At 34.0% G+C, this 25,089-nt stretch overlaps 2 protein-coding genes across 3 annotated transcripts; both read left to right on the forward strand.

Moving 5' to 3' along the window:
* Positions 1 to 11,267: 11,267 nt before the first annotated feature.
* LOC115453094 lies at positions 11,268 to 21,627 on the forward strand. 2 transcript variants are annotated; one of them, XM_037438344.1, is made up of 6 exons: positions 11,268 to 11,350; positions 14,071 to 14,721; positions 15,003 to 15,160; positions 15,617 to 15,746; positions 16,091 to 16,213; positions 20,022 to 21,627. In XM_037438344.1, the coding sequence occupies exons 2-6, from the start codon at positions 14,120 to 14,122 to the stop codon at positions 20,143 to 20,145; spliced, it is 1,137 nt and encodes a 378-aa protein (XP_037294241.1). In that variant the 5' UTR covers positions 11,268 to 11,350; positions 14,071 to 14,119; the 3' UTR covers positions 20,146 to 21,627. The 2 variants fall into 2 exon arrangements, with proteins under 2 accessions (XP_037294241.1, XP_037294238.1); XM_037438341.1 differs by having other exon boundaries at positions 11,270 to 11,350; positions 14,089 to 14,721.
* A 1,442-nt stretch (positions 21,628 to 23,069) lies between these two features.
* LOC115453095 (beclin-1-like protein) lies at positions 23,070 to 24,821 on the forward strand. Its single transcript, XM_030181738.2, has one exon. It carries the CDS (start codon positions 23,238 to 23,240, stop codon positions 24,519 to 24,521), a length of 1,284 nt encoding a protein of 427 aa, XP_030037598.1. The 5' UTR covers positions 23,070 to 23,237; the 3' UTR covers positions 24,522 to 24,821.
* The last annotated feature ends 268 nt before the right edge of the window (positions 24,822 to 25,089 follow it).

Genomic DNA, 25,089 nt, shown 5'->3' on the forward strand with positions numbered 1-25,089 from the left:
AAAAGAAGAGAAAATATTAATTGTTCCAAAAACAAACAAATAGCGAATTGTACTTGCATTGACAGAAATACAATAGTCAGCTAAAACATGTCTGGACTTTATTTTTAATTAATGAATATATGGGTACAGATTTTTATTACACTGGCAACTGAAATTAATGACATTTTGACACTTCAGATTTGTTTGAATGTTAAATCATTAAAATATTTTAATATATTTTATCTTACTCAAGATTGCAGTGTTTTAATGTTGAGTCGAAAAATCCTCTGTTCAAAAACAACGTGTATAGTGTGCGTTTCAAACTTTGAGACGGAAGGCTTTTAGTAAGCAACACAATGTCGTCTAGAGCAGTGTTGCCAGAAGGTTACATTTCTTACATTTATCGTTACTTTTGACCCCCTCGCGTAACATGTAAGTAATTTTTATATTTAAGGCAATTTTCGTAACTTTTGAGAACAACGAGATTTGTAATACAACATTTTTATTGTAAACAGTTTACGAACCCATTTCTATTCAACGCTTCCAAATTGAACACACCTAAAACTGTCGGGTCTAAAAAGTATTTCACTCCATAACACACTCAGAGATGGCTCGCCATGACAAAATGAAACATATCTTGCATATATTAAAACTTGATTTTGCTTGAGTGTGCACGCGGTTTCGCAGCTACAAAAATGCTTGCCCAAAAAAGCGTAAATTAAAAAAAAATACAATAATGTAACTTTTGCAGCAAAAATGTAACATTTCAGGAAACGAAACGTAACTTACGACTCAAGGCCCCTGGCAACACTGGTCTAGAGCCTAGACCCAGGACAGTTAATCGAGACGGCATATCCCGGCGGTGTATTGACTGCACCATTGCGGCGCCACAGCAACGACAAGTATATTCCTTGGACGAGCTGTCCAGTTTGTAAGTTATGTAGATTATTATTAACATACCCACAATGTGGGAAATATTTTGCCAAAGTTAAATAATACAGTTTAACAATAATAATAATCTGAGCATGTTTACTCAACTTCTACATTATATTTTAGGTTTCAAGGCTGGAATGAGTTTATGCTGCCTGTTGGAGATCAGCTAATAGAGAAGTTCACAAACAACAATATGACATGACCCGACCAGCGCTGCAAGAAGTCATTCACTCACTTCAGGAGTATATACAAAAGTGCTGCAGCTATATCAAATTCTTGTTTTTATTTTGGGAAGCCAAGAATATATACCTCTATTAAAAATATACATCTATATAAAAATATGCATCGGATTTCGTATTTCTGGTTTTATTTTTCTTTCCCTATGACTAAGATGTTTTTATTACATAGATACGTTATCCGAGCTCAATACTGGCAAGACGAAAGTAAGGTAACTGCCCGACATTCACTTAGTCAACCTCCAACCACTGTCGCGGCTAGTCTGCTTACTAACTTCTTGTATTTTTATAAATAAAATTCCTTCCTGTGTTTTTAGACGATGTACAAATTATACTCCAACTGTGGAAGAAAAAACGTTTCATTTCATACGTTAGTAATAAGTATACACTATTTAAATATTTTTTTAAACTAATAAATGCATTTCATTCGACTGTCATGGCGACGGGGCGGCCGACGCTCGGGCCCATTCGGAACCACTCGGGCTCGCTCGGGCCGTATCGATGCGAGCCGCTAGGGCTGTGACTATAGTAAATACTCCGCTGTTTTTATGTGCAATTTTGTTAGGATATGACGCGTCTATTTGTAAAATGTCATTGCCCTATGATAATTAACTATTAGCCTAATAAGGCTGTGAAGTGAATACCTGAGTTCGATTTCCAGGCCAAGCAACATTTTATTTCGGTATTTTTAACATGAGTTGCCTGGGATCGGAATATTCCAAATAGGGTTGGCGTCAGGTATAAGGCCGGTCATAAAAACTAAGCTGAATCTATTCTACAATATGTGTTGACGCCATATTGGAGTGAGATAATGGTAGGTGGAAATAAAGATTAGGTAATCCATGTAATAGAATAAGTAGTAAGTCAGAAAAACATATACACAAAAGGTTAGGTAACATATTTATGCTCCGTGAAAAAACTAATATTCCGCCATACTATGTTAGAAGTTTTATTGGAGTTTCGTCTTATCAGATAAGTATGTTAGTACCTATCAGTTTCTTATGAGGGCAATTGAAGCTAGGCGAAAAGACCGTCCACTAATCGCTTATAGCAATAAAAGTAGGTACTGCAATATTGAACTTAATCAGGCACGTAGGTACTTTCTACCTTACATTATTGCAGTCCATACTTAACCTCAAAATAACCGCGCTATAAAAATTCTGATTACTCCGAACTCCCATCGAATATCTAATTGTTTTCAATTTGTATAAAAATTAGGATATATTCCCTATAGTTTTGTGAAGGTTTTGTACAGACGCAAGCGTAGCCTAACTCTCATACAAAAATGGGCATTCTCCTTTTAAAGGCCGAAATATCCATGCATATTAATTATTTTTACGTTTTTCTTTCAACTGCGAGAACTAATCACTAACTAGACGTGAATTTAAATTCTTTACTTGCCAATACTTGTTTAGTTACCCAGATTAAAGGTGAAACAAAATGTATGAAAAATGGACCTTAAGCTATAACCTTAATATAGGTTTTAACTAGAGTTTTTAGTTAAGCCGCGTTTTGTAATAAGACGGTATAAGACTTAACATCTTTTGTCTTAGGATGAGTGCATGGGGATCAAGCAGTTTGTAATTCAAAGTTCTGTATGGTTGTGCTGTTGTTTATGGATGGGTGGTAGGTCTCATTATATTGTAATAAAAAAGTGATTTTCCAGTATCCAAATAGACTTTTGGATAAATATGTATGTAAATGAGCTCTGTAATTAGGGATTGCAATCCGGTCCGGCGGATCCGGTAATCCGGCGGATCCGGTAATCCGGCGGATCCGGTACGTTTTCGTTGCCTACCGGATCCAACAATATCACCGGATCCGGTGGCCGGATCCGATATATTAAGAAAAACGTAATTTCTCTTATCAAAACCGTGCGAAAGTACTAAAAACTTAAGAAAGAAATGAGCGCTTATGAAACTGAAGGAGATAGAGGGAAATACTTGTCTCTAATATATGACTTTTTGACTTTAGTGAAACCAACCAGTGTTGAAGCTGAAAGGGCTTTTTCGGCCGCTGGTTATATTTGCAGTTCCTTGAGAAGTAGGCTAAAGGATGAAACTATTAATACAATTTGTTTTCTAAGATCGTATTTCCAACAAGAAAAGTGATCTGTGCTGTAATGAATGCATGGGTATAGTCTCCATAAGCTGTTGATTTTGGAAATTTTAATTTGGATTATAGAAGAATATGATGTTGATTTAATTTAGTTTTTATGAACGGGTTTAACTTAATTTAAACCATAAATAATTCACTGTTGTTTGTAATCTTTGAGACTGATTATTATATAATAACTGACTGATAATAATTATAAATAAATAAGAGTTGATTTTCGCACAAAATCGTTTCTATTTTTCCCCGTAGATTATTCCTTATATTATGCCATGAAGTTAGAAATATGCGCTATGTTGCACACCCAAAATACTAATCCGGATCCGGCGGAATTCTCGTGATTCCGGCTGAATCCGGCCGGATTTAAGTTTGTACCGGATTGCAATCCCTATCTGTAATGGTCTGTTTTTTATATAAATGTTAAAATCAGGGGGTCTTTTTGCAAACACGGGCAATTTAATCGAAGGAGAACTTTGATAGCTGTATACGTGAAAGGGGCTTTTTTACTCTTACCAATATGGTCCACAAACATGTCCTTTGATTAGAACGCGTGTATTTGCATAAAGATGGACCCATGTAGACGGAATAGGGACCCTGATTATACCTTCGAAATTCTTCTATGCAAAACACAACCTCGCTGACGTAATATGAAAACAATTTTATTAAAAGACCGCCCATAGCGCCGCGAATATCAAAGCGACCGCTGCCGCCACAGCGCCTGCGATTCGACACCCACAGTAAACAAATATGTGTTTGTTTGTAAGCTTTATTGCTTTACTAGAGTTAGGTCGCGGCTTTGCCTTCCTATTTCCGGAAGTAAGATGATATTGACAATTAAGACATGGTCTATCACGTCAAAGTTAATTAAAATCATTTAACATTTTGTATATTCTGAAAATGTTTAATAACCTATCATATTCATAAACATTTTTATTTATTTTATTAGTGAGATAAGATAAGATAAGATATAGTAGGATTATTACTTATAACTATATTTTTCTCGTGCGATTCTTCACTCATGTCTTCCGCGAATAAAAGAAAACAAAATTGTTTTTATTAAATAAAGATTTTCCAAAATATGTTAATTAATTCCAGATATCTTTTTATATTTGAGTTTTTCTGCTCAGTATCAGCCCGGAGTCTGGAATTAGTGTCTGATATGGCGATAGGCTCACTATCACATTATGGGACGGAATATTAGCGAAACGGACTATATTTGTAAACTTTTAACTGACCTTTATTTAGCTACATTTACCAATTTTGTTGTGCTAGTCGTAACTTACAACTTCATAAAATAAATAAAAAAATATATATACACGGTGGATTAGTGCACCAGCTGCGCCTCTGCTTACCCATTCGGAGCTTCAAGGCGAGTGTGGGCAATTCTAGATATTAAGCCCTACAAACAAACGAACAAATAGTGAAAAAAAAATACACGTGTATACAAAACAAAATTGATATCGCTATAATATCTAGTTAACACAAACAGAAATGCTTATGTCAGTAGGGCCATTAGCGTAGTTGATTAGTGTTTGGGAACAATGAGGTCTAAGTTTGGTCCCGAGGTGTCATAATTGCTTGACCTTTGACTAGTTTCGGACATTCCATCGTGGATTTGTAATGACAGAGTATATCGGCGTGTGAAATACATTTTGTCTAACAGCTTTGATTTACATTTAAAATAGTTTATTCGTATGAAGATTATATTGCACTAAAAGAAATATCACAAGAATTAACAATAATACCTACAAAATTGCCAGGTTTAATAAATATATTTATATGTAGATATCATTCTATCTCTACTAGCTTGCTTGCTAGCTTGCTCGCGCCTTCGCCTGCGTGACAAAGTTTTCCGGGATAAAAGTCCCGCTATGTATTTTCCTGGTATAGAAAGTAGCCTATAACCTTCACAAGATCTTAAACTATCTCCATACCAAAATTCATAAAAATCCGTTCAGTAGATTTAGAGAAAATCGATAACATACAGACAGTCAGAAAAGGGGACTTTGTTTTATAATATTTATAGATTAACCTAATAGCAAGCTCCGAGTTTGTCAAAAAAAAAGTCCAACGACAAAAAGGTTACGTCTCTCGAATCTAGAAGTTATTTATAGTCAAATTTAAAAATGGAACGCGCTGCGAATTACTACGCAATTCAAATTACTTATAATTTACTACAACGTAAAATAAAAAATATTGTTGTTTATGTTTATGCAAACCGCATTGTTTGTGAAAAAAATGCAATCTCGTAAATAATTGCGATACTTGGAGTCAATGGATTACAACAACCGCCATATTTAAAGTTTAATAACATAGTTAATATTAAAACATTACGTGGCATATTTAGTGAGCGTAATGCACTTTTTCGGCAATTGTTATTCACTAAAAATACTGAAGTAGCGAAAGCCTAGTTGGGAGTGGAGCGGACTGCCGATACGAATGTCCGCAGGTTCAAACCTCAACCGCACCTCTGACGTCTAAAGTTATCAGTTTATTTTATTTGGATTATCGCTTGCTCTAATGGTGAAGGAAAACATTATGAGGAAACCTGCATACCTGAGAAATACTCTAGAATTTTGAAGGTATGTAAAGTCTACTAATCCCTACTATGCCAGCGTCGTGGACTTAAGCCAATTCTTTCTCAGTAGTAGAGGAGGCCCTTGCCCAGCAGTGGGACAGTATCTAATTCAGGGCTGATAATCCTACTTATATTATAAATGCGAAAGTTTGTGAGGATGGATGTATGTTTCTTCCATTTTCACGAAAAAACTACTGAACGGATTTAGATAAAACTTTACAGTTATATTGGTTATACATCGGAATAACACATAGGTTACATTTTATATGATTTTCTGTAATTTGGTCAAAATATAAAGATACATATCAAGTAAGTCAACAAAAAAAAAATGCTATCTTGGCGTACGCTGCCTAAACCGTTGGATTTAGACAAACATGATGTACCATAGGATTGTTCATCTTAAATTGTTCTAAATAAAGGTCCAATATTACTGTAAAGTTTCATCCAAATCCACTGAGTAGTTTTTTTGTGAAAGAGGAACAAACATACATACATCCTTACAAACTTTCGCATTTATAATATTAGTAGGAAGTAGGATAACTATATTATTAACCCAAATTAGGAAAACCCAACATGTATATAATTTAACTTAAAATTTGAAGCGCACCAAATTAAACAATACAATATCGTCATATAATTTGAAGGCATTCATACAAGTTAACCTATGCTAGTATAATGAGTCTTCTTTAAAACATATCAAAGAAAATAACTCACATAAAGAGAAGCTAAACTGTTCGAGCTAAGAATAATGTATGTAATTATTGTATCATAGCTATTTCGTAATCCGCAAAGTTCGCGTTTATCAATGGAGTAGTTTTGTGTGGATTGCAAAATTACAGGAAACTGTGTCATCGCAACCATGTGAATGAACCAAAGGTATGTCGATATATTCAGCAAGCTCGAGATTCTTTTTAACAAAGTCCGATTTTCAATATAATAGGTAAAAATTGAGTTTTTCTACTCATCAGCTCGGAGTATGGAATTTGTGGCCGATATGGCGATAGTTTCTAGAATATCTCTTCCTCTCCTATCACATCATAGGACGGAATCGATATAGCGATAGGCTCTAGGGTCTAGGAGGTCTCTTCTATCACATCATAGGACGGAATACACAAGGCGAGTGGCTGCACCAGTTGCGTCTTTGTTTACTTCTTTGGGGAAAATGGTGTTGTCTTGTTAATTTGACCTTTTTGTTTAAGTGACATGGTTTTACATATCTGGCAAAAAGTGGAGTGATAACATTTCTGAAAATCTCTGCCGAAATTTGTAAGTAAATATAATATATTTTATGTCAATACTAGCTTTTGTTTACGGCGGCCACGTGAAAATGTTTTCTGGGATAAAAAGTAGACTATACTTCAGGAATATAGCTTCCTATTAGCGAAAAAAAGGGTTCAGTAGTTCCTGAGATAAGCGAATTCAAAAAAAACTCTTCAACTTTATAGATTTCAATTCTATTTCAAGAAGAAACACAGAAAATCACAAAATATGTTCTAAAATCGATCTCTACAAAATTAGAAATAAGGCTTCTTTTCGCTTTTTGAACCGTTATTAATATTTAACTAATTAAAATTGTTACTTTCACTTTCAATATTTAACTAATTCCTCACGTTGCTATTGTTTGCCTCTTTCTTTTTGTATGCAGCTGTTTATAGTATTTGTTTCTTTCCATGGTAGATTGGAAGAGAACGCTTGTAGCAACAAGGCCCCTTAGTGTACACCATAGATTTACGGAAATTGTATCCATTTTATTAGTTGTTCTGTTTAAAATGTTGCAATAAAGATTAGTATTATATGGTTAAACTTGCGACTCAAACACACTAAGCATCCCACAAAACAGGCTTGCCTAGTGCGGGGACCATTATCAATAAAATAATTTCTTACATTACAGTAAATTTCATTCTCTGTACATTCGTTATGTAAAATAAATCCGAAAAGACCGGCTGCCAGACTTCAAAGCACTGCAATGGGACCGTCAATAGCTACAATTGAAAAATGTAGGTAGATATTGTTACTTTGACTTTTCGGATGACCAACACCGTCATTCCGTGACCACGAAGGCTGCAGACTTCGAAACGTCGCGCCGGGAGAATATTATAACATAAAATACCGCGCTAAAATCCACAAAATAGTTTTACATCAAAATCTTTTGTGTTAATAAATATTTTTCATTCTCATTAGATTAATCAGTGGTCAACTTTTTTGTTTATAAGACTGTTTTTATCTATTTGTTTCTGTTTGCTGGTTCGTTTATAGAGTTCCGTTCTTGGATTATAAAAATAAATGTACTTATATAAGTGAAAGAATTTTCACAATTGAAGTAGGTTTTACAGAGATTGTGCAAGGAAACAAAAAACTCAACTTAAATATATTATTTATACTATAGAATATGGATTTTATATTTAAAACAGCATAATATTATACCTATTGTCAACTATTTATCCAAGCAAAGCGCAAATACGTGTGACAGTAGTGTGAGAAGTCAGGCATTATCGAAATATTTCAAGTAAACATTAATATTGATGTAGAATTGTGAGATTAATTGAACTTTGAATAAAGTATCTCCAAGAAAAAGTAGCACTAAAATACTAAGTCATATAGAGTCACGGAAGAGTTATTTAAGTTAGTGGGAATTAATGAATTACATATTTTTTAACGCACAGTGGCGAAAATCATCTCTCGTCACATATTCGCTCTGGATGCTACTCCGCTTACCATCAGGTACAGGGCATTTGCTGCACACGATCCATATAAAAAAAAAGCTATATGAGAGTTCCATACTTACCATTAGTAACACTGGATAGAATGTCTTTCAAACGGGAACAGTGCTTGTAAAATCTTGCTTGACCGCCGAAATACATATAGTGGTATCTACTCAGCCACTATCCTCGCTGACAGGAGTCTTACCACGAATTGTATTTATTTATTTATTACACTTTGTACACAGAGTATAAAGGCGGACTTAATGTCGGAGGCATTTTAGTCAACCTTATGGTGGTGCAGACTGCAGAGAGTAGAGAACGATATAGAATATTGTTCTTCAGATTTTTATGTAAATGCCTGTAATATTACATGACAGTGGCGTGTAGAATTCACCGGTGTCGCGTGTCTGACTCGGCTGGTTTCCGAAGAACGTCGTGGGAACACAACACCGGCCAAATACCGAGAACCGTTCTGTTTCATCATACCATGAGGAGATACCATTTTTCTTTATAAACATTTATATGAATTAATTACCTGAACTAGATTAGTATAATTAGATTATAAGGGATTATTACTGGATGAGAGTGGGTCCACTTACCCAGTCAAATATTAAAGACAGCCCAATAGCCCTGTATAAGAAGGAATACTGACTAAATGCCATGATTACTTTCAGCAGATTTACGAACGGTGTCGAGGATTCCGCAAAAAATTTTCACGGCGATTTTAGTCAGACTTGCTCTACCATTGTAGAGTGAGATGTTATTTTCTTCTACTAATATTTTAGGGTTGGCACAAATCTAATGTAAATATTGATAATATACTAGATAGATTATAATATGGCCAGAAATAGATAAAGCGGACGATATAGGTTTTCCTAATCAGCATCAGCCCAGAGTACGAGTTTGTGTCCGACATGGTGATAGGTTCGCTACCTATCACATCATGGGACGGAATGCCCATGGCGAAAATAGATGCCTTATTTCATCGATGCCTATCTCTTCAGTAATAAAAGTATGATGTTTCTGTATATTTACATATATAGGCATTTCAGAAGCAAGTTTTTACGGCTTGATGTCTCTGTAGGCCCTAAGTCCAGGTTAATGTTTAATTAAGCGTTGACTTCGAAGTCAAAATTGAACTTCCAAGTTTACAATCGCCTAGAACAAGCACTGCTACTTCCAGAAGTTACTGAGCTTCATAGGTATCATAAAAGGCGGAGGGATAGGCGATTTGTACGGGCGTGGCAAGTCAACTGCAGCTGTCTGAGGCTTCTAAATCTAATATCAATTGACGAGAGATCCCTCAGCGTACATAACTAGTCAGGTGAAAGTAGTGGCTTCTAAATCGCATATCAATTAATCGGAGATCAGTCAGGTACGCAGGAGATATTATAGTGCACATGTGTGTGCAATATACAGGTGTACTCTCTGTTCCTTCACTCTTATAGTCCGGAGAGACGGCAGTCAGACATGATTGGAGAGAGATCAGGCGCATAATCAACAGCTTTGCGTGCTTTCCGAGGCACAGGGGTATTACACCACCAACTTCTTGACCCCGAGCTGAGACTGAGTAATGTTTTGAGATGGAAAAATCCAGTCACAATTATTATTGCCCGACACGGAATTCGAACCCAGGATCTCAGCGCAGTACTCGTACTCTTGCCGTGTACAATTACAACTACGCCACCGAAGCAGTCAATTAGATATTAATTAATTGAGATGCTTAAATCTCTGTCGACAATCGGCTTGATCCCGGATTTCGACACTTTTAGCCATTATGGCGTTTATATATAGTGTAGTCGCTATCTGGTCATGGCCAACCCCTTTCGCTTTCTTAAATAAATAAATAATAATATAGCTTTCTTTATTCCATACTTAGTTCAATAAACATGCAATAGGTGACTTAATTTTTTAAAAGTTATTTTTGTATGGACCCCCTTCGGGTAAAAGCCTCCTCCAAGGAACTCCACTTATCTCTATTCTTCGCGACGCTTAACCAATCTCGGCCTGCCGTCTCTACGATCTCGTCGGACCACCTGGCGCACGGTCCACCTTTCGCTCCCGACCCTCCAACTTCTTTCTATAATCAACGCTAATATAAAGAAGATTATGGATGGGAATTATATAATATCAATAAGTTTTAACGGTGGTGTTTCATATGTGAGAGACCGCCTGGGTAGGTACCACTGCAATGTCTTTTTCTGCCGCCAAACAGCAGTGTGTGGTCTGTTGTGTTCCGGTTTGAAGGAAATTGTAGCCAGTGTAACTCCTGGACATAATAAGACTTAACATCTCATGTCTCAGGACGGCGAGCGCAGTGGAATACCAAACAATATTTTATAATTCAAGGTGTTGGATGGTGTTTCTACTGTTTATGGGCGGTCGTATCGCTTACCATCAGGCGAATGGCAAGCTCGTCTCGTCATTCAAAGAATAAAAAAAATATCTATTGCCATGATAAGTTATTTCATACATAATGGTAACGCTAAATATTGTAGAGTCAGCTTAGCTCGACCCCTGGGCAGAAAACATCCTACCACCTACCAGTCATCAAGGAGGCAAGGTATCCATTTTGTCAAATAACTGGTCCCAACACCGCCTTTAGAGGTCAATTCTCGAAACATAAAAAATTCAATCTACTCCGAGACTCCGCCTATCTGCCGTCCCTGTCGCACGCTATCTATCTCTGTCTACCCTTTGAAACGGGAGTCGCGTTTGTTATTTGACGCCGGCTCTTCCTTCAGTGAGGGTGTTTCTTTAATAGACATTGCGGTGATATGAATAATTGTGTGTGATATCGGATTTATGAGGTAAGTGGAGTTTTTTTTAGGTTTTAAAATTATTAGATATGGAAATGATAAGGACAATACCTTTAAATAATTGGCATTATAATTTTTTACCTTTGCCTATTATAAATAGTGTTATTAATTTTTTCGTTTCTTCTTTTTTTTAAGTGTGGGAAATTAATTGAGGATTCCAATTTTAAAATTGTTTTTTCTAAACATATGTCTACATAGTGTTGATCCAGTATTTAAAGTTTTGCATTGATATTCTTTGTTTAGTATTTTCATATGAAAACATTTTTATTTTGTTTATCGAAATTTATTAAAATACTCAATATTGTCTTCTTTAACGGTTTTAGCGCACCTCCTTGTAATAACACGAATTCTCATATATTCGGTTCCTGCTCAAGAATAATTATAAAACATTTTTTTGATATTACTAATTACAGTGTTATATATATTTTAGTTTATTGTTTATTTCTTCCAAAATTTGCTTACGTCCCAAACACGGCAAAGGACTTTTCTGGAATATATAAAAAGAAGTCTATAACATTTACGAATAATGCTGTTTCCTATAATATTGTTACAATTTTTATAATAAGCCAGTACCAAAGAATAAAAAATAGATATAACTTCATAATAGGTGAGCGCATTAAAAGATAATATAACAGAACAATTTTACAAGACTTTTGTTAAGTTCTTAGTTTATTGTTTAATGGTTTTAATTTCAAATATTGTGTTATTTGAAAGCAGATATTATGCTATATAATGTTAAGGCATTTTTTTCGTAATACCTATTATAATCTTTGTCTATAATACAGTTTATTCTAAATCCTTAAAGGAAGAAATGGAACTTTGGATCTAATTCACGAGACAAATCTCCAAGTTTTTGGAAGAAGATATGAGAACCCGGCTATTTTTTCATTACAATATATTTCCAATCAATTTTAAAATTTGTTTTAAAAACTAAACAAATTATTTGTCATTCGTTACTTAGTATTAAGCTAACTTTGTGATTCTCTGAAGGTATTATTCCCTAAGGGGAACCGGGCTTAGCGTAAATGTAGCATTAGGCTAGTTTAGTTTTTAGAGTATAGGTAAATCTAAAAAAATAGGATAAAATTCAAAAAACCATAATACTTTTAAGTTTATAAAGATATCAGCCTAACTAACGCTTAAATAAATTGGACGAAATAATCTATACTATTTTTTGAGTTTGTTTGTTTGAACGCGTTTATCTCACGAACTACTGATTCGAATTGAACAATTATTAATTAGTTGGATAGTCCATTGATCTAGCAAGGCTATAGGCTATATAACATCACGATATGACCTATAACAGAGCATCAATTAAAAATGTTGCAAAGGGGAAAATTTATTCTTTTTCAAAGCTTCCATTGCATGCGCTGCGTAAACGGTTAAAGTTACAATCGTGTATGACGGAATTGTTCTTATACTTATAAGCCCTATAATAGGAATTCATGGCTATATCAGAAACAAACTGCAAGTCAGGTAATTTTTTCACATGTCACCAGGTGTGAGAATCAAACCTAAGTTCTAATACACAGACAAGAATCGCCATTAGCGATCTCACAGATTATATTTGGAAGTTAAAGTAAAGTTCGTATTTCTTTGTTTCCATTCCATATCCGTACAGTGTTATGATAATAGGTTTACTTGACACCGTTTTTTTTACAGAGTGCATAGGACATCCGTCGGTAAATGTTATTGATATTTAAAAAACATAACAATTTTTTAGCTGTGAATATCGGCGTTAATCTCTATACATTTGGCAATAAGGTCCGAAATTAATACATATTATAAAAAAGTTCTCTTTTCTGATAGTATGTTATCGATTTTCTTGAAATCTACAGAACGGTTTTTTATGAAATTTGGTATGTCGATAGTTTAAGACTCTGAGAACATTATAGGCTACTTTTTATTCCGGGAAAGTCGATCACGCGGGCGAAGTCGCGAGCAATAGCTAGTTTTATATATAATAATATCAGGCCTGTATTATTGTCCTACTGGTGGGCGTCCTCTACTACCTGGATTAGGCCTTCGTCCTCCACGCTGGGTTGGTGCGGATTGGCAGACTACAGATACCCTCAAAATTCTTATAAAGAGCTTCTCAGGCATGCAGGTTTCCTCACGATGTTTTCCTTCACCGTTAAAGCAAGCGATAATTCACAAAGAATACACATAACTTTTCGATTCTTAATTGATTAATTCATTTTGTGCAAAAAATAATAACATTATTTTCGATACTAAATGATATCTGTGGGTACTTATTTTATGCCACGGTATCACGTATATAATAAGTATAAATATCACGTATATAATAAGTATAAATACTCCTTGAGAGCTTAGATGTTAGGTCTTGAGATGCCTAATATCACTGTTTCAACATTAAGTAGATTCAATAAATGTTTAAACTAAAACAGTGCCTGTACAATGCTGTTTCTAGAAATAATAGATAGAAATAGATGGTAAAATATAATACACTGTGGTCATATATCTAGTGCCGTCGGTCAATAATACCCTTAGATATTTTAATCCTATCCTTATTAAGATATAGAAATCTTTACAAAGTATTGCCTAACCCGCATTTTTTTAAATTATTAATGACCAGCTTAGTACTAGGAGTAATGTAGCTTATTAGTAAAAAAACAATTAAAATCGTTTAGTAGTTCCTGAAATTAGCGCGTTCAAACAAAAAGTTGTTTTGGCTTTATATATAAGTGCAGATATATATATTGTTGCAGATAATAAAGAAAAAAAGTTAAAAACATTGTAATGAAATCAACGAATATGGAATCGTGTTCGGATCGCTTAAGTCCATCAAGCGACTTAACTACCGAATCAGAAACCTCTTTACCTCCTTTCCCGTATGATCAAAATAATTTCTACAATGCAGCGGAAACAGAAAAACAATTCTTCTCGTGCAAAAAGGCGGGAAAACACGACGAAATAAAAGACTATCTTCAAGAAACCAAGGCGTTTGAATACATAACCCCGCAAAGAAGTAAAAAATATTTGAATTTCGAACTAAAATTACCATCGACGAACGACGCATTCTTCCCCATAGACAACGATAGACCGGACTTTTACGACGTTGAACCAAAGAGTTACGTTCAAACTGCCGAAAACCCATTATCAGAACTTAAAAATCAATCAACTCCTTTTGATAATTTAAATATTGAGAGGGAGAGAGTACCGCAGTCATATTTTGCTGAAAATGATAATTCTAGTATGCGTAGGTGCTTGAATTTTAATTCTGAACAAGTGCAATGTGTTTGTGAGGCATTACAACAAAAGGGAGATATTGAGAAACTGGCAGCTTTTTTGTGGAGTTTGCCCACCAGTGAGTTGCTAAGGGGCAATGAAACTGTACTGAGGTTAGTTAATTGTTTTAAATTTGGAATGAGTTTATTTTTTAAATGGAGTTTGTAGTCACAGAAAATATATTGTGTAACAATGAATTTGGAATAATGGGTTTATTTTTTAAATAGAGTAGAAAAGAAAATATATTGTGTAACGTAAAATTAATTTTGAATATGGAATGTAGTTAATTAAAAAAAAAAAATAGGATATAATCACAGATGCTATGTACATATTGCATTTTGTTTATTATATTACCTTCTTTTAGGGCACAGGTTTATGGTGTTTATTTTTTTAGAGCCCGAGCCTTAGTAGCGTACCATAGAGGCGTATTTCAAGAACTCTACGCGATATTGGAAGCGCATACGTTCTCTCCGCGACACCACACCGCGCTACAGAACTTATGGTTCAAAGCGCATTATAAAGAGGCTGAAAAAGTTAGAGGCAGGGCTCTGGGTAAGGATGTTATTCTTAATTATTATTGTACTTGGTTTATCGTATTGTACTTAGTTCGTGTGAAATACGTTTTTTTTCTCATGTATATATTTTTAGTAAACGCTATTTGAACTTTATAACTATAAATTAATGTAAGAGCAGTTAGTCGTAACTTCTTCGTACCTCGCCTAACACCTAAGGGGCTAAAATTGGTTGAAAAGCGGGACTGGCTGGCTTTTATACCTTAAACACTTAAGCTGAGCCACTTGTAGTTTGTCAATTTCTTGCTGTTGTCAGACGTCTTTGTGTTTATTTATAAATTTATAACACTATTATTTTTTGGCAATTAACGTTCTTTATTATTATTACTTAAAATAATTTTGTATTAATGTAATTTTGATTATATAGTCATGCGTGACGGAATTTTGTTTTCTTAGTTAATGAATTTCCATAAATAATTTAATTTTTTCGTTTTAGGAGCTGTAGATAAATACAGGTTAAGGAAGAAGTATCCACTGCCAAAGACGATATGGGATGGCGAAGAAACAGTATATTGTTTTAAAGAGAAAAGTAGAAATGCTTTAAAAGATTGTTACTATAGGAATAGGTAAGTTAACAATAATAATAATTTTTATATGCGATTAGTTTCTGCTACTAAGACCGCCCGGCATGGCAAAATAAAAACATAATAATATAGGTATATATTTTTTATTGACAGTACAGATTATTAATAATTTTTTAAATTAGTAAAAATAGTTATGTAAATTATTCAAAGAAATTTTGATATTTCTGTAGATGGTTATTAGATTCAAATCAATGACAATGATTTTGAGCGAATTAACCTATATCTAGATAAGTACATAAATAAAAATAATTTACACAAAGCATACTTTTACCATTAAATATAACTAAAACAATTTCAACCACAATAACCCTATCGTTCTTCCCAAGGTACCCTACTCCAGACGAGAAGCGAGCGCTAGCCCAAAAGACCGGGCTCACGTTAACCCAAGTCTCCAATTGGTTTAAAAACAGAAGACAGAGAGACCGGACCCCACAGCAACCTAACAGATCGTGAGTATAGCACCTAACAGAGACGTGTTCGAAATATTTTTGTGTCGTTTCTAACAAATAAATACTTTTATAAAATTAGGATAATATCTAGAATTGATGTTAGTCAATTAATAAAGCATGCTAAGGGATTTTTTTAGATTCTAAAACATATTCACATATTAATTAACTTCATGGAATAATCCTCGACTTAATAAAATCATAGAGTAACACTACAGACAGTACATGTAATAAAATCTGTCACGTGACTTCTATTTTACCTTCATGAATTTCCCGATGCCTTCAAGATCGGCACCCCTGCCTACCAAGTACAATGTAGAGCTATAGGTAATAATTCAAATGTTTTGATTTTGAAACGGGCACGGTGAAGAGCACTGCACCTGATGGTAAGTGGAATGGAGTCCAATAGAGTGTTGACTGACGAGAGATGATTACCCCTTAGCAGTCGATACAATTATGCCGGCCTGTTGGAACAAGATATACACAGGCTGATTCCAAAACGCGACATACTTACGTGGGCCACTTTGGTGGGTTTTAACACCTTGTGTTCAGTAGCTATTTGGGCGGATATAAAATATATCATTTTGTTATAACTTTTAGCAGTAAGATTGGGTTTTGTTTAATATCTATAGTTATTAGGTACGAATGTTTTTTTTGTAAACGTAAGTGGTGTAGCTATACTTTTCTATCAATATATTTGAATATGTAATTTCGAAAATGGCAAATCTCATAAATATAAAATATCTAGAAATGTATATTATTACAAATAAAAACAAAACATCTGTATTTTTTTATTGCTAATTGGATCCAAATTGTAAAACAAAAGTGAATTTTTTTTTCACGCTCTTTTAGATTTTTTAAATTTCCTGAACTAATTTCATTTTTAGACATGTCCCCTTTTTCGAAATTGCATATTCATTTAAACTGCCTAAAATTCAATACAGTTTACTAGTCTTCTAATTATTGTTAAGTTCATTGGTTATAAGTCAGTCAAAATACATCAGTTATCGATAAAAGTTGTTATATTTCCAAACAATCGTTTCGTTGTTTGAGTTTTGGCTGTTTGACACGTTCAACAAAAGCTCTTTACTGACCTTAAGTTTGTTAGTTTATGCGTGTTACTTTTAGGGTTCCATAGTTAAAGGAAGTGGAACTGTGCTTGTGGGTTCGTTATTTATAGACTTAATTATTTTTTTTGTAAAATTGCTGGGTTTACATCATCACACACACAACATCACGCATTTATCTCCGAAAAGGTATGCAGAGGCGCAACCAGAGCATCAACTTTTCGCCAGGTGTGTTCTGGCCCATGATGTGATAGGGGGCGAGCCTATCGCCATATCGGGCACAAATTCCAGACTCCGGGCTGATACTGAGCAGAAAAACCCAAGTATCACTTTGCCCGACCCGGGATTCGAACCCAGGACCTCAGAGCGTTGTCGTACCGCGCATGCAGTACTACTACGCCACTGAGGCAGTCGTCGTCAGTTAGTCAGTTTACATCGTCGTTTGAATATATGATTATTATTTCGACCGTAATATGGAAAGAGTTGAAATGTTCAGTTTTTTTTTATTGCTTTGTATGACGAGACGAGCTTGCCGTCTGCTTGATGGTAAGCGATACGACCGCCCACAAACAGTCTAAACACCATCCAACACCTTGAATTACAAAGTATTGTTTGGTATTCACTGCGCTCGCCATCCTGAGACATGAGATGTAGTGTTATTATGTCCAGTAGTTACACTGGCTACAATGGAACTCACATAGTGTGTTTTTGATATTTTAAGAAATTGTAATAATGCAAAACGTTTAAAGTATTGTACCGTTGGTGTTTGAGCTTTACTCACCCTTGGTCGGTTTTAAGTATTTAGTAAGTATAATAACTTATCAAACACTTGAATTAAACGATTAGATATTTTTGGTAGAGTTTTAGTAGAGTTTATTTCCTTGGCATAGTTGCTTCATATTTTGTCCAAATGAAGTCTGAGTTATAATAGTTGTAATAATGATTTTAAGACAATCCCTAATTTTAGAATAAACAAGTTATTTTTTATACTAGCTTTTGCTTGCGGCTTTGTCCGCGTGAAGGAGTTTTCCGGATTTTTTTTTCTGACTTACTTGTTATGTATTGTTATATTATGAACAAATTACATAAAATCATTATAAATTGTAGCCTATGTATTATTTTGATGTATAACTAATATTACTGTAAAGTTCCATCCAAATCCGTTCAGTAGTTTTTTCGTGAAAGAGGAACAAGCATACATCCATACATCCATACTCACAAACTTTCGCATTTATAATATTAGTAGGATAAATTGTTTAGTACATATTCAAACTCTTTTTGTGTTTTAGTAATAGGAACATACTAAAGCCCCCTTTGCACTATAAATCTTTTTCTAAATTCAAAATCATACAAATAAATTAGTTTTCACGTCTTGCGAAAAAAAAACTTTAGAATAAAAGGCGGAAACAGAGTCCATTATGAATAATCCAATGCAAATGTTACACTTGCTGCGATGGTCATTAACTTATTTTTTGACCTCCAACACATTTCGGTCCCATTGTCCCTTTATCGTTATGGGGTCATTAATCAACGCAGTAAAGGGCAGTTGATGTTTAAAAAAAATGACACATGTGCGTAACTTGAAAAAAACATCAAACTCATAATTTTTTTGACCATTTCAAATTAGTCAGTGTTTAAAACTCATTTGTGTTTTTTTGTTAATAAATTATAATAAAGCTTTTATTTAGTAATGTTTAGTGTGAGATGATAGTAATAGGGTGCTCAAGATTCTATTTAGGTATGTTATAATTGAAATAACTAAGAAATAAAAAAAAATGCTAACGTAAGAATATTATTTATATTTATTGTAGTCTCGACGTTCGGAAATCGGTATTTGTGCATAAACAGCCAGTACGTTATTTTTTACGCAGTCTTTCGAAGCACGAAAAGGAAATTAAAAAATGGAACCGCATAAAATTGTAATTTAAAAAACTTACCCGTGAACCAATCAAAAGGCACGTTTTCAAAAATGGAATGCGCCATTGTTTGCGTTGACGAATGGTGTGGCCGATTGTTATGTTCGTTTTTTAAGCAACTTGAGGTCCCACAAGGGCAAAAGAAACCACAGGATTGCTTCATTAAGTAAGGCAAAATGGAATCAACATTAATTCATATTGAGAATTCAAAATAGGTAGACGACGCGACGCTACGGATTTAAATACTTAGTAAAAAAAATAGAGCTATGACTACACTATCCACCGAATAAATAAGTTATTGTTTTTAACAGCTCCTTTTTTAATCTATTAGCTGATATAAAATACCCATTAGATGATAAATTTTATATTTTCCAAGGCCCAGTAACTACACAATCACTCATCAAACTGAACAACTACCTACCTGTGCATTAATTATAATCATTACTAGCCAAAACTCGCTTGTAGGTACCGATTTATATATATAGTACCTTCACTTTTTGTTCAATTATGTTCAAATCTTACTTATTACTAATAAATTGAATGCGAACTTATTGAAAATTCTTAAATATTTCTTGTAAGAAGATCCACAAACAGAACCTATATTGTAAAATTTGGCAGACGGATAGACCATTTCCTAGATTAACTTATAGGATTTTTTTATCCCGGTAATTTTTTCTTCAGATAAATTATGTTATTTTATAATATTATCTTATAAAAATCGGTTTTAGAGACTCATAGCGGGAAGGGTTTTAACACAGGCGCGAGCAACTCCTGTTTGAATATATAATACAGTGTTATCATGAAGATTATTTTGAACATTTGTTTCAGTGAAATGTTGGTGTCAGCTCAGTACGCGGGTCCTCAAGGAGGTTTGGCCCAAGCTTTGCTACCCAACGCTTACTACCATCAGCTGCAAGACCCAACACATTATCTTCATACTGGGGCGCCGTAATCGTAAATCCTTAAAAACTGACAGCCATTTTGGATTTGACGATTCTCTCTCTCAGATTAGCGTTGTGCTGTAGAGTAATAATATAAATAATGCAGATTTCATACCTTCTTATTGTAAAGAGGATTTATTTATCTCTATGGTCATGTTCTTAATGCTCAAAGAAAGTTCGTCTGAAAAGTTTTGATATAAAAAGGCTCAATGTTAAATAAATATTTTTAGGTGTTCTTTTTTTTAAATATATCCATGTGATTTTTTAGGTACAGTCAGCTGCATAAATAGTTGAACAAATTCAAAATTTCAAATCGCCTTTAGCCTTTCGTGTTTTTAACAAGAATTGTTTTTTCTTTAGTAAAAAACACTACAAAGAATTGAATTTATTTTACACAAAAAAAAAAAAAATGTTTCGATTGAAGTTAATGTGTAAAAGCGTTTTGCAGTTGAAATTGTTCAGCTATTTTTGTGGTTGATTCTATATTAAGTTTCTTAAAACATACTTATGTATAAATTTTTTTTACTGCTATTTAAATAACTATAGATATATGAACTTACCCGTTATAATAAGTATTATATAAATCAATACTATATACATAATATTTATCGTAAAAATTGTCCGAATTTTGTTTTTTTGAGACTAATTATCTATATTTTATAGCATAGTTTAGTGATAGTACTTATCTGTAGTAAGTACTGAACATAATTAGACATATAGGGTATTTAGTATTATTTTGCAAATTATAATTATTAGGTTAGTTTCAAACTTCTGATTTAATACACCCTTTTTTTCGGTAAACCTAATATCGATTGTGATTATAGATTTATTTTTTATTGTTCCTATTTAGTAATAACTACGATTACCATTTTTATTTTAAGTTTGTTTTAAAACAGTAGGAGTGTAAAAGTAAATCAAATTTAAATAGTTGGTCGAAATATCTGTCTTGTAAAAAAAAATATCTCTATTACAATAGTATACAATAGAGTAAGCACTTTTCTGTGGTACTAGGTACCTTCCAGATGTAAAGAATACGCCCAAATACTTTATATATCTAGGTCATCTTGATGTCCTATTAGAGTTTATATTAGATTTAAAAAAGTACTAATAAGTAGCTGAACCGATTCAAAACTTTAAATCCCATTTTGTGTTATTACCAACTTTTTTTTCATAAAAATAATAAAAGGAATTATTTTACTTGACCCAAAGAAATGTTCTAATTAAATAAACGTGTACAGACCATTTGAAGTTTAGAATTTGTTCAGCTTTTTTTTGTGGCTGACTGTACTTACGTTTTATTTTTTCTTCACCGTTAATTTTTATGTACTTAAATAATATGACTATAATCAGCTGTGTTGTTTCCAAATGTATATACTTTGTATATTAGAAATTGTAAAAAGATTTTTTCATATTAATTATTATAAGGTGCTGTTCGTTTGTCAGAACCATTTGTATTCTAGTCGGGAAGTTGATTAAAGTTCTATAAGAATTTATACCGTATTTTTTATTACAATTTAATTAAAGTCGCTCAGAAATCGATTCGCTGTGTTTCTGCCTATTAAAGAGCACAAGCGGCCCCCAAAGATTACATCCTACCCTAAAAAAGTAATAAAATCCTAGAACTTGAATTTAGCGCCACCTACCGGTTCCAAATATAGTTTTAAACCATCCGAAAACATAATTAAAATTGATCTAACGGTTTAGGAGGAGTTCAATGACATACACATGTACAAAAGAATTATACCTAAGTACATATTTTAAAAACTTATTCATAATTTAAAAAAAAATAGCTGTCTGCTAAATTCATATTCATCAAATGCGCGAAGTTAAAATAGTCGTTAAGATTTCAAAAGATTTCCTATTTGTTACATTATTTTAAAATTTTTCTCGCGGTAAGAACATTGCACTAAGTATAAAAAACCTTAAAAGAAGATAAATGAAATCTGTGGCGTGACCAAGGGAAATAGAAATTATTTTTTATATATTTAGATGCATTAATAAATTGATAATACGTATAAACGTATTATTATTGTTAATCGATTTTCTAATGTTAGTCTAATTAATTGATTCCCAAAGTGGTCCAAGTGGAACCCCAAGAGGCTACGGGAGTCTCGACGAGGGTCTACATTGGCGTGGTTTAACATTCGTGGTTTTGATAATAAAGCCAGGGGCGTAGCTACCGCCGTGTCAGTGATAGGGTCCCCCCGAGCTTTGGGGCCCCTCTTGTGCCATACCTACATTAAACTAAGCAGGTGTGCAAACATTCGCATTGCCCTAAAGGGCCTCCAACAAAATTTAGATACTTATAGGGTCCCTCGATGGCAAGCTACGCTACTGAGTAAAAAACTAAAATGTTGGCTTAACTTCACCTATCAATGTAGGCAGATCATATTTTAAGAAGTTCAGCAACTATTACTTGTAAAAACTTACATATCTAGGGTATATGGTAGAAATTTAGCTGCAGGAGGTCCACCAGAATTAGCAAAATTTTGAAAATTGTCTATGAGAAAAAAATGTTTTGGAACCTTTGGTCTAATAGAAATTAACTACAATCGTTTTGGTTTATTTGAAAGGTTTTGTTAAGAAAATTGGATGTTGCTCGCGAGTCCCGGCTTTGATTGAAATGTTAGGATAATATTTTCCAGAATAAAATTCAAAATGACCACTTTATTTTTTGTAATAAATTGACCTAACTTAAATTTCTCTCCAATCTCAGTGTTAGCAATATCGGATACTTATTTTTCAATCCTTTTTGAAGCGGAATTTTAAATATTTTTGAAGTGTAAACAAACGTAGATATATAAAATTTTAAAAATAATAATTTTCACCATTGTTCTGTGTTCTCACCACCCATAACTTTGTAGTCGATTAATACAGCACTACGCTAACAGCGTAATTCCATTTCCCAAATCCAACCTCACTTGAAACGTCAAAATACTGTCAAGTGTCAACTGTCAAATAAACTGCAACTCGCACTTTGCTTTCAATTTGTTTTTGCGGAAATACTCCATAAATATTAAATTTGTGATGAAATAGTCGACCAGCGTTACCTAACACACAACATATGTGAGCAATTAGCGACGTACAGTGTAAAACAGTGACCATGAGTGACTCAAAAACATTTGTGAATTTTTCTTGCCAGCGTTGTCTGCAACCCTTGAAACTCGATGAATCATTAAACAACTTAGGGGAGCATACAATAGCCGACCTCACTTTACAAATACGACGTAATAATGAGGTAGATTTAGATTTACAATCGTCCAGTTTGGAGCACTATGTTCCCCCTTTTCGCATGTCGGAATCCGGGAATGGGGCGAATGGGTTCATGGTTATATCTGACGGGTGGGAAACAACGTCTCTCGGCCACCAGTTACACGTAAAAGCTACGTTATTCGACTTATTGTCAAATAATTCTGACGTTGATCACCCTTTGTGTGATGAGTGTACGGATACATTGTTAGAGCTAATGGATAATCAGTTGAAACAGACTGAATCCGAGTGGAAAGATTATAACGATTATTTAAAAAAGTTGGAGGATGATAAGGAGGATTTAAATTTGGAGGGTTTGGAAAAAGAGCTTGAGGACTGGAAACAGGAACAAAGTAGGTTACTGCAAGAGTTATCAGCTTTGCAGAAAGAAGAGAGGGCTATGAAAGAAGAGATTGAAGTACAGGAAAGGGAGAAAGAGAGGTTAGAGAAAGAGCAAGATGTGTACTGGAGGGAGTATACCAAGTACCGGAAAGATCTGATGACTACAGAAGATCAGATGAAGTTCTACGAATGTCAGTTGGCATACACACAAATGCAGTTGGAAAAGTTGAAAAAGACCAATGTTTTTAAAGCTACATTCCATATTTCCGATTCTGGGCAATTTGGTATCATTAACAATTTCAGGTTAGGCCGATTACCAACAGCTCCAGTTGACTGGTCCGAAATTAATGCAGCCTGGGGCCAAACTGTGCTCTTACTTTGGTCTCTAGCAAGAAAGATCAATTTTAACTTCCAACGATACAAATTAGTACCATATGGCAATCATTCATACATTGAGGTTTTGGAAGATCAGAAAGTATTACCGTTGTATGGCTCTGGTGGATTCCGATTTCTATGGGATACAAAATTCGACGCTGCTATGGTCGCCTTCTTAGATTGTCTACAACAGTTTAAAGAGCAAGTTGAGATGGGTAACACAGGCTTCTGTCTACCCTACAGAATTGATAAAGGCAAGATTGAAGATACCGCGTCACCGCCTCATGCTTATTCTATCAAAATACAGTTTAATTCAGAAGAGCATTGGACAAAGGCTTTGAAGTATATGTTGACGAATTTGAAGTGGGCGTTGACTTGGATTTCATCACAGTTCTGTGAAGATAAGTCAGAGGGACAGTAGAACTCAATTAGATCTTTACTTGTTATCTTAGATTAAATTCTTGTTTACAAATTATGAAAAAGTTAAATGTAATACTTATACTGGCTTACTCATAAAGCATGTCTGAATGTTTTGTCTTGCTTCTGATGTTAAATATTTGACATGGTAAGACAAATACTGCATAATTTTTATAACTGTTTATTCACAATGTGGATATTTCATACAAGACAATGGTAAATTGGAGTTTAAAATAGCCAATAATAATTCTATATCAAAAATATTTGGCTGTCGAATTAAGTTTTTTAACATTAGGATAATATTTTGTGAAAATCACCACAAGAGCATATTTGTGGCAACTATAATTATTTTTTATTGTAACACCAGTATATGAAAGTGTTACTCATCGAATAGAACAAAACAGTCAAGTCCACCATGCCTAGTCCAAGTTGGTCGACTTCTCATAACTTAAATTTTTAGAATTATCAGGTTCTTTGGTTTCCGTCATAATGTTTTCGTTAAAATGATAATTGATGAACTTTACTCATAACTGGAAAATCAGATATGTGTTTGGCTTTTGAATCTGCAGACC

The sequence above is a fragment of the Manduca sexta genome, chromosome 2, assembly GCF_014839805.1.
Source record: "Manduca sexta isolate Smith_Timp_Sample1 chromosome 2, JHU_Msex_v1.0, whole genome shotgun sequence".
Lineage (NCBI taxonomy): Eukaryota > Metazoa > Arthropoda > Insecta > Lepidoptera > Sphingidae > Manduca > Manduca sexta.

What these genes read in the sequence shown, in the direction of transcription:
- LOC115453094 (XM_037438344.1), top strand. Translation starts at nt 14,120, where the DNA reads ATGAAATCAACGAATATGGAATCGTGTTCGGATCGCTTAAGTCCATCA. An exon ending in AGTTAGAGGCAGGGCTCTGG is followed by an intron (nt 15,161 to 15,616) that starts GTAAGGATGTTA and finishes TTTTCGTTTTAG; the next exon opens with GAGCTGTAGATAAATACAGG. An exon ending in GATTGTTACTATAGGAATAG is followed by an intron (nt 15,747 to 16,090) that starts GTAAGTTAACAA and finishes GTTCTTCCCAAG; the next exon opens with GTACCCTACTCCAGACGAGA.
- LOC115453095 (XM_030181738.2), top strand. Translation starts at nt 23,238, where the DNA reads ATGAGTGACTCAAAAACATTTGTGAATTTTTCTTGCCAGCGTTGTCTG.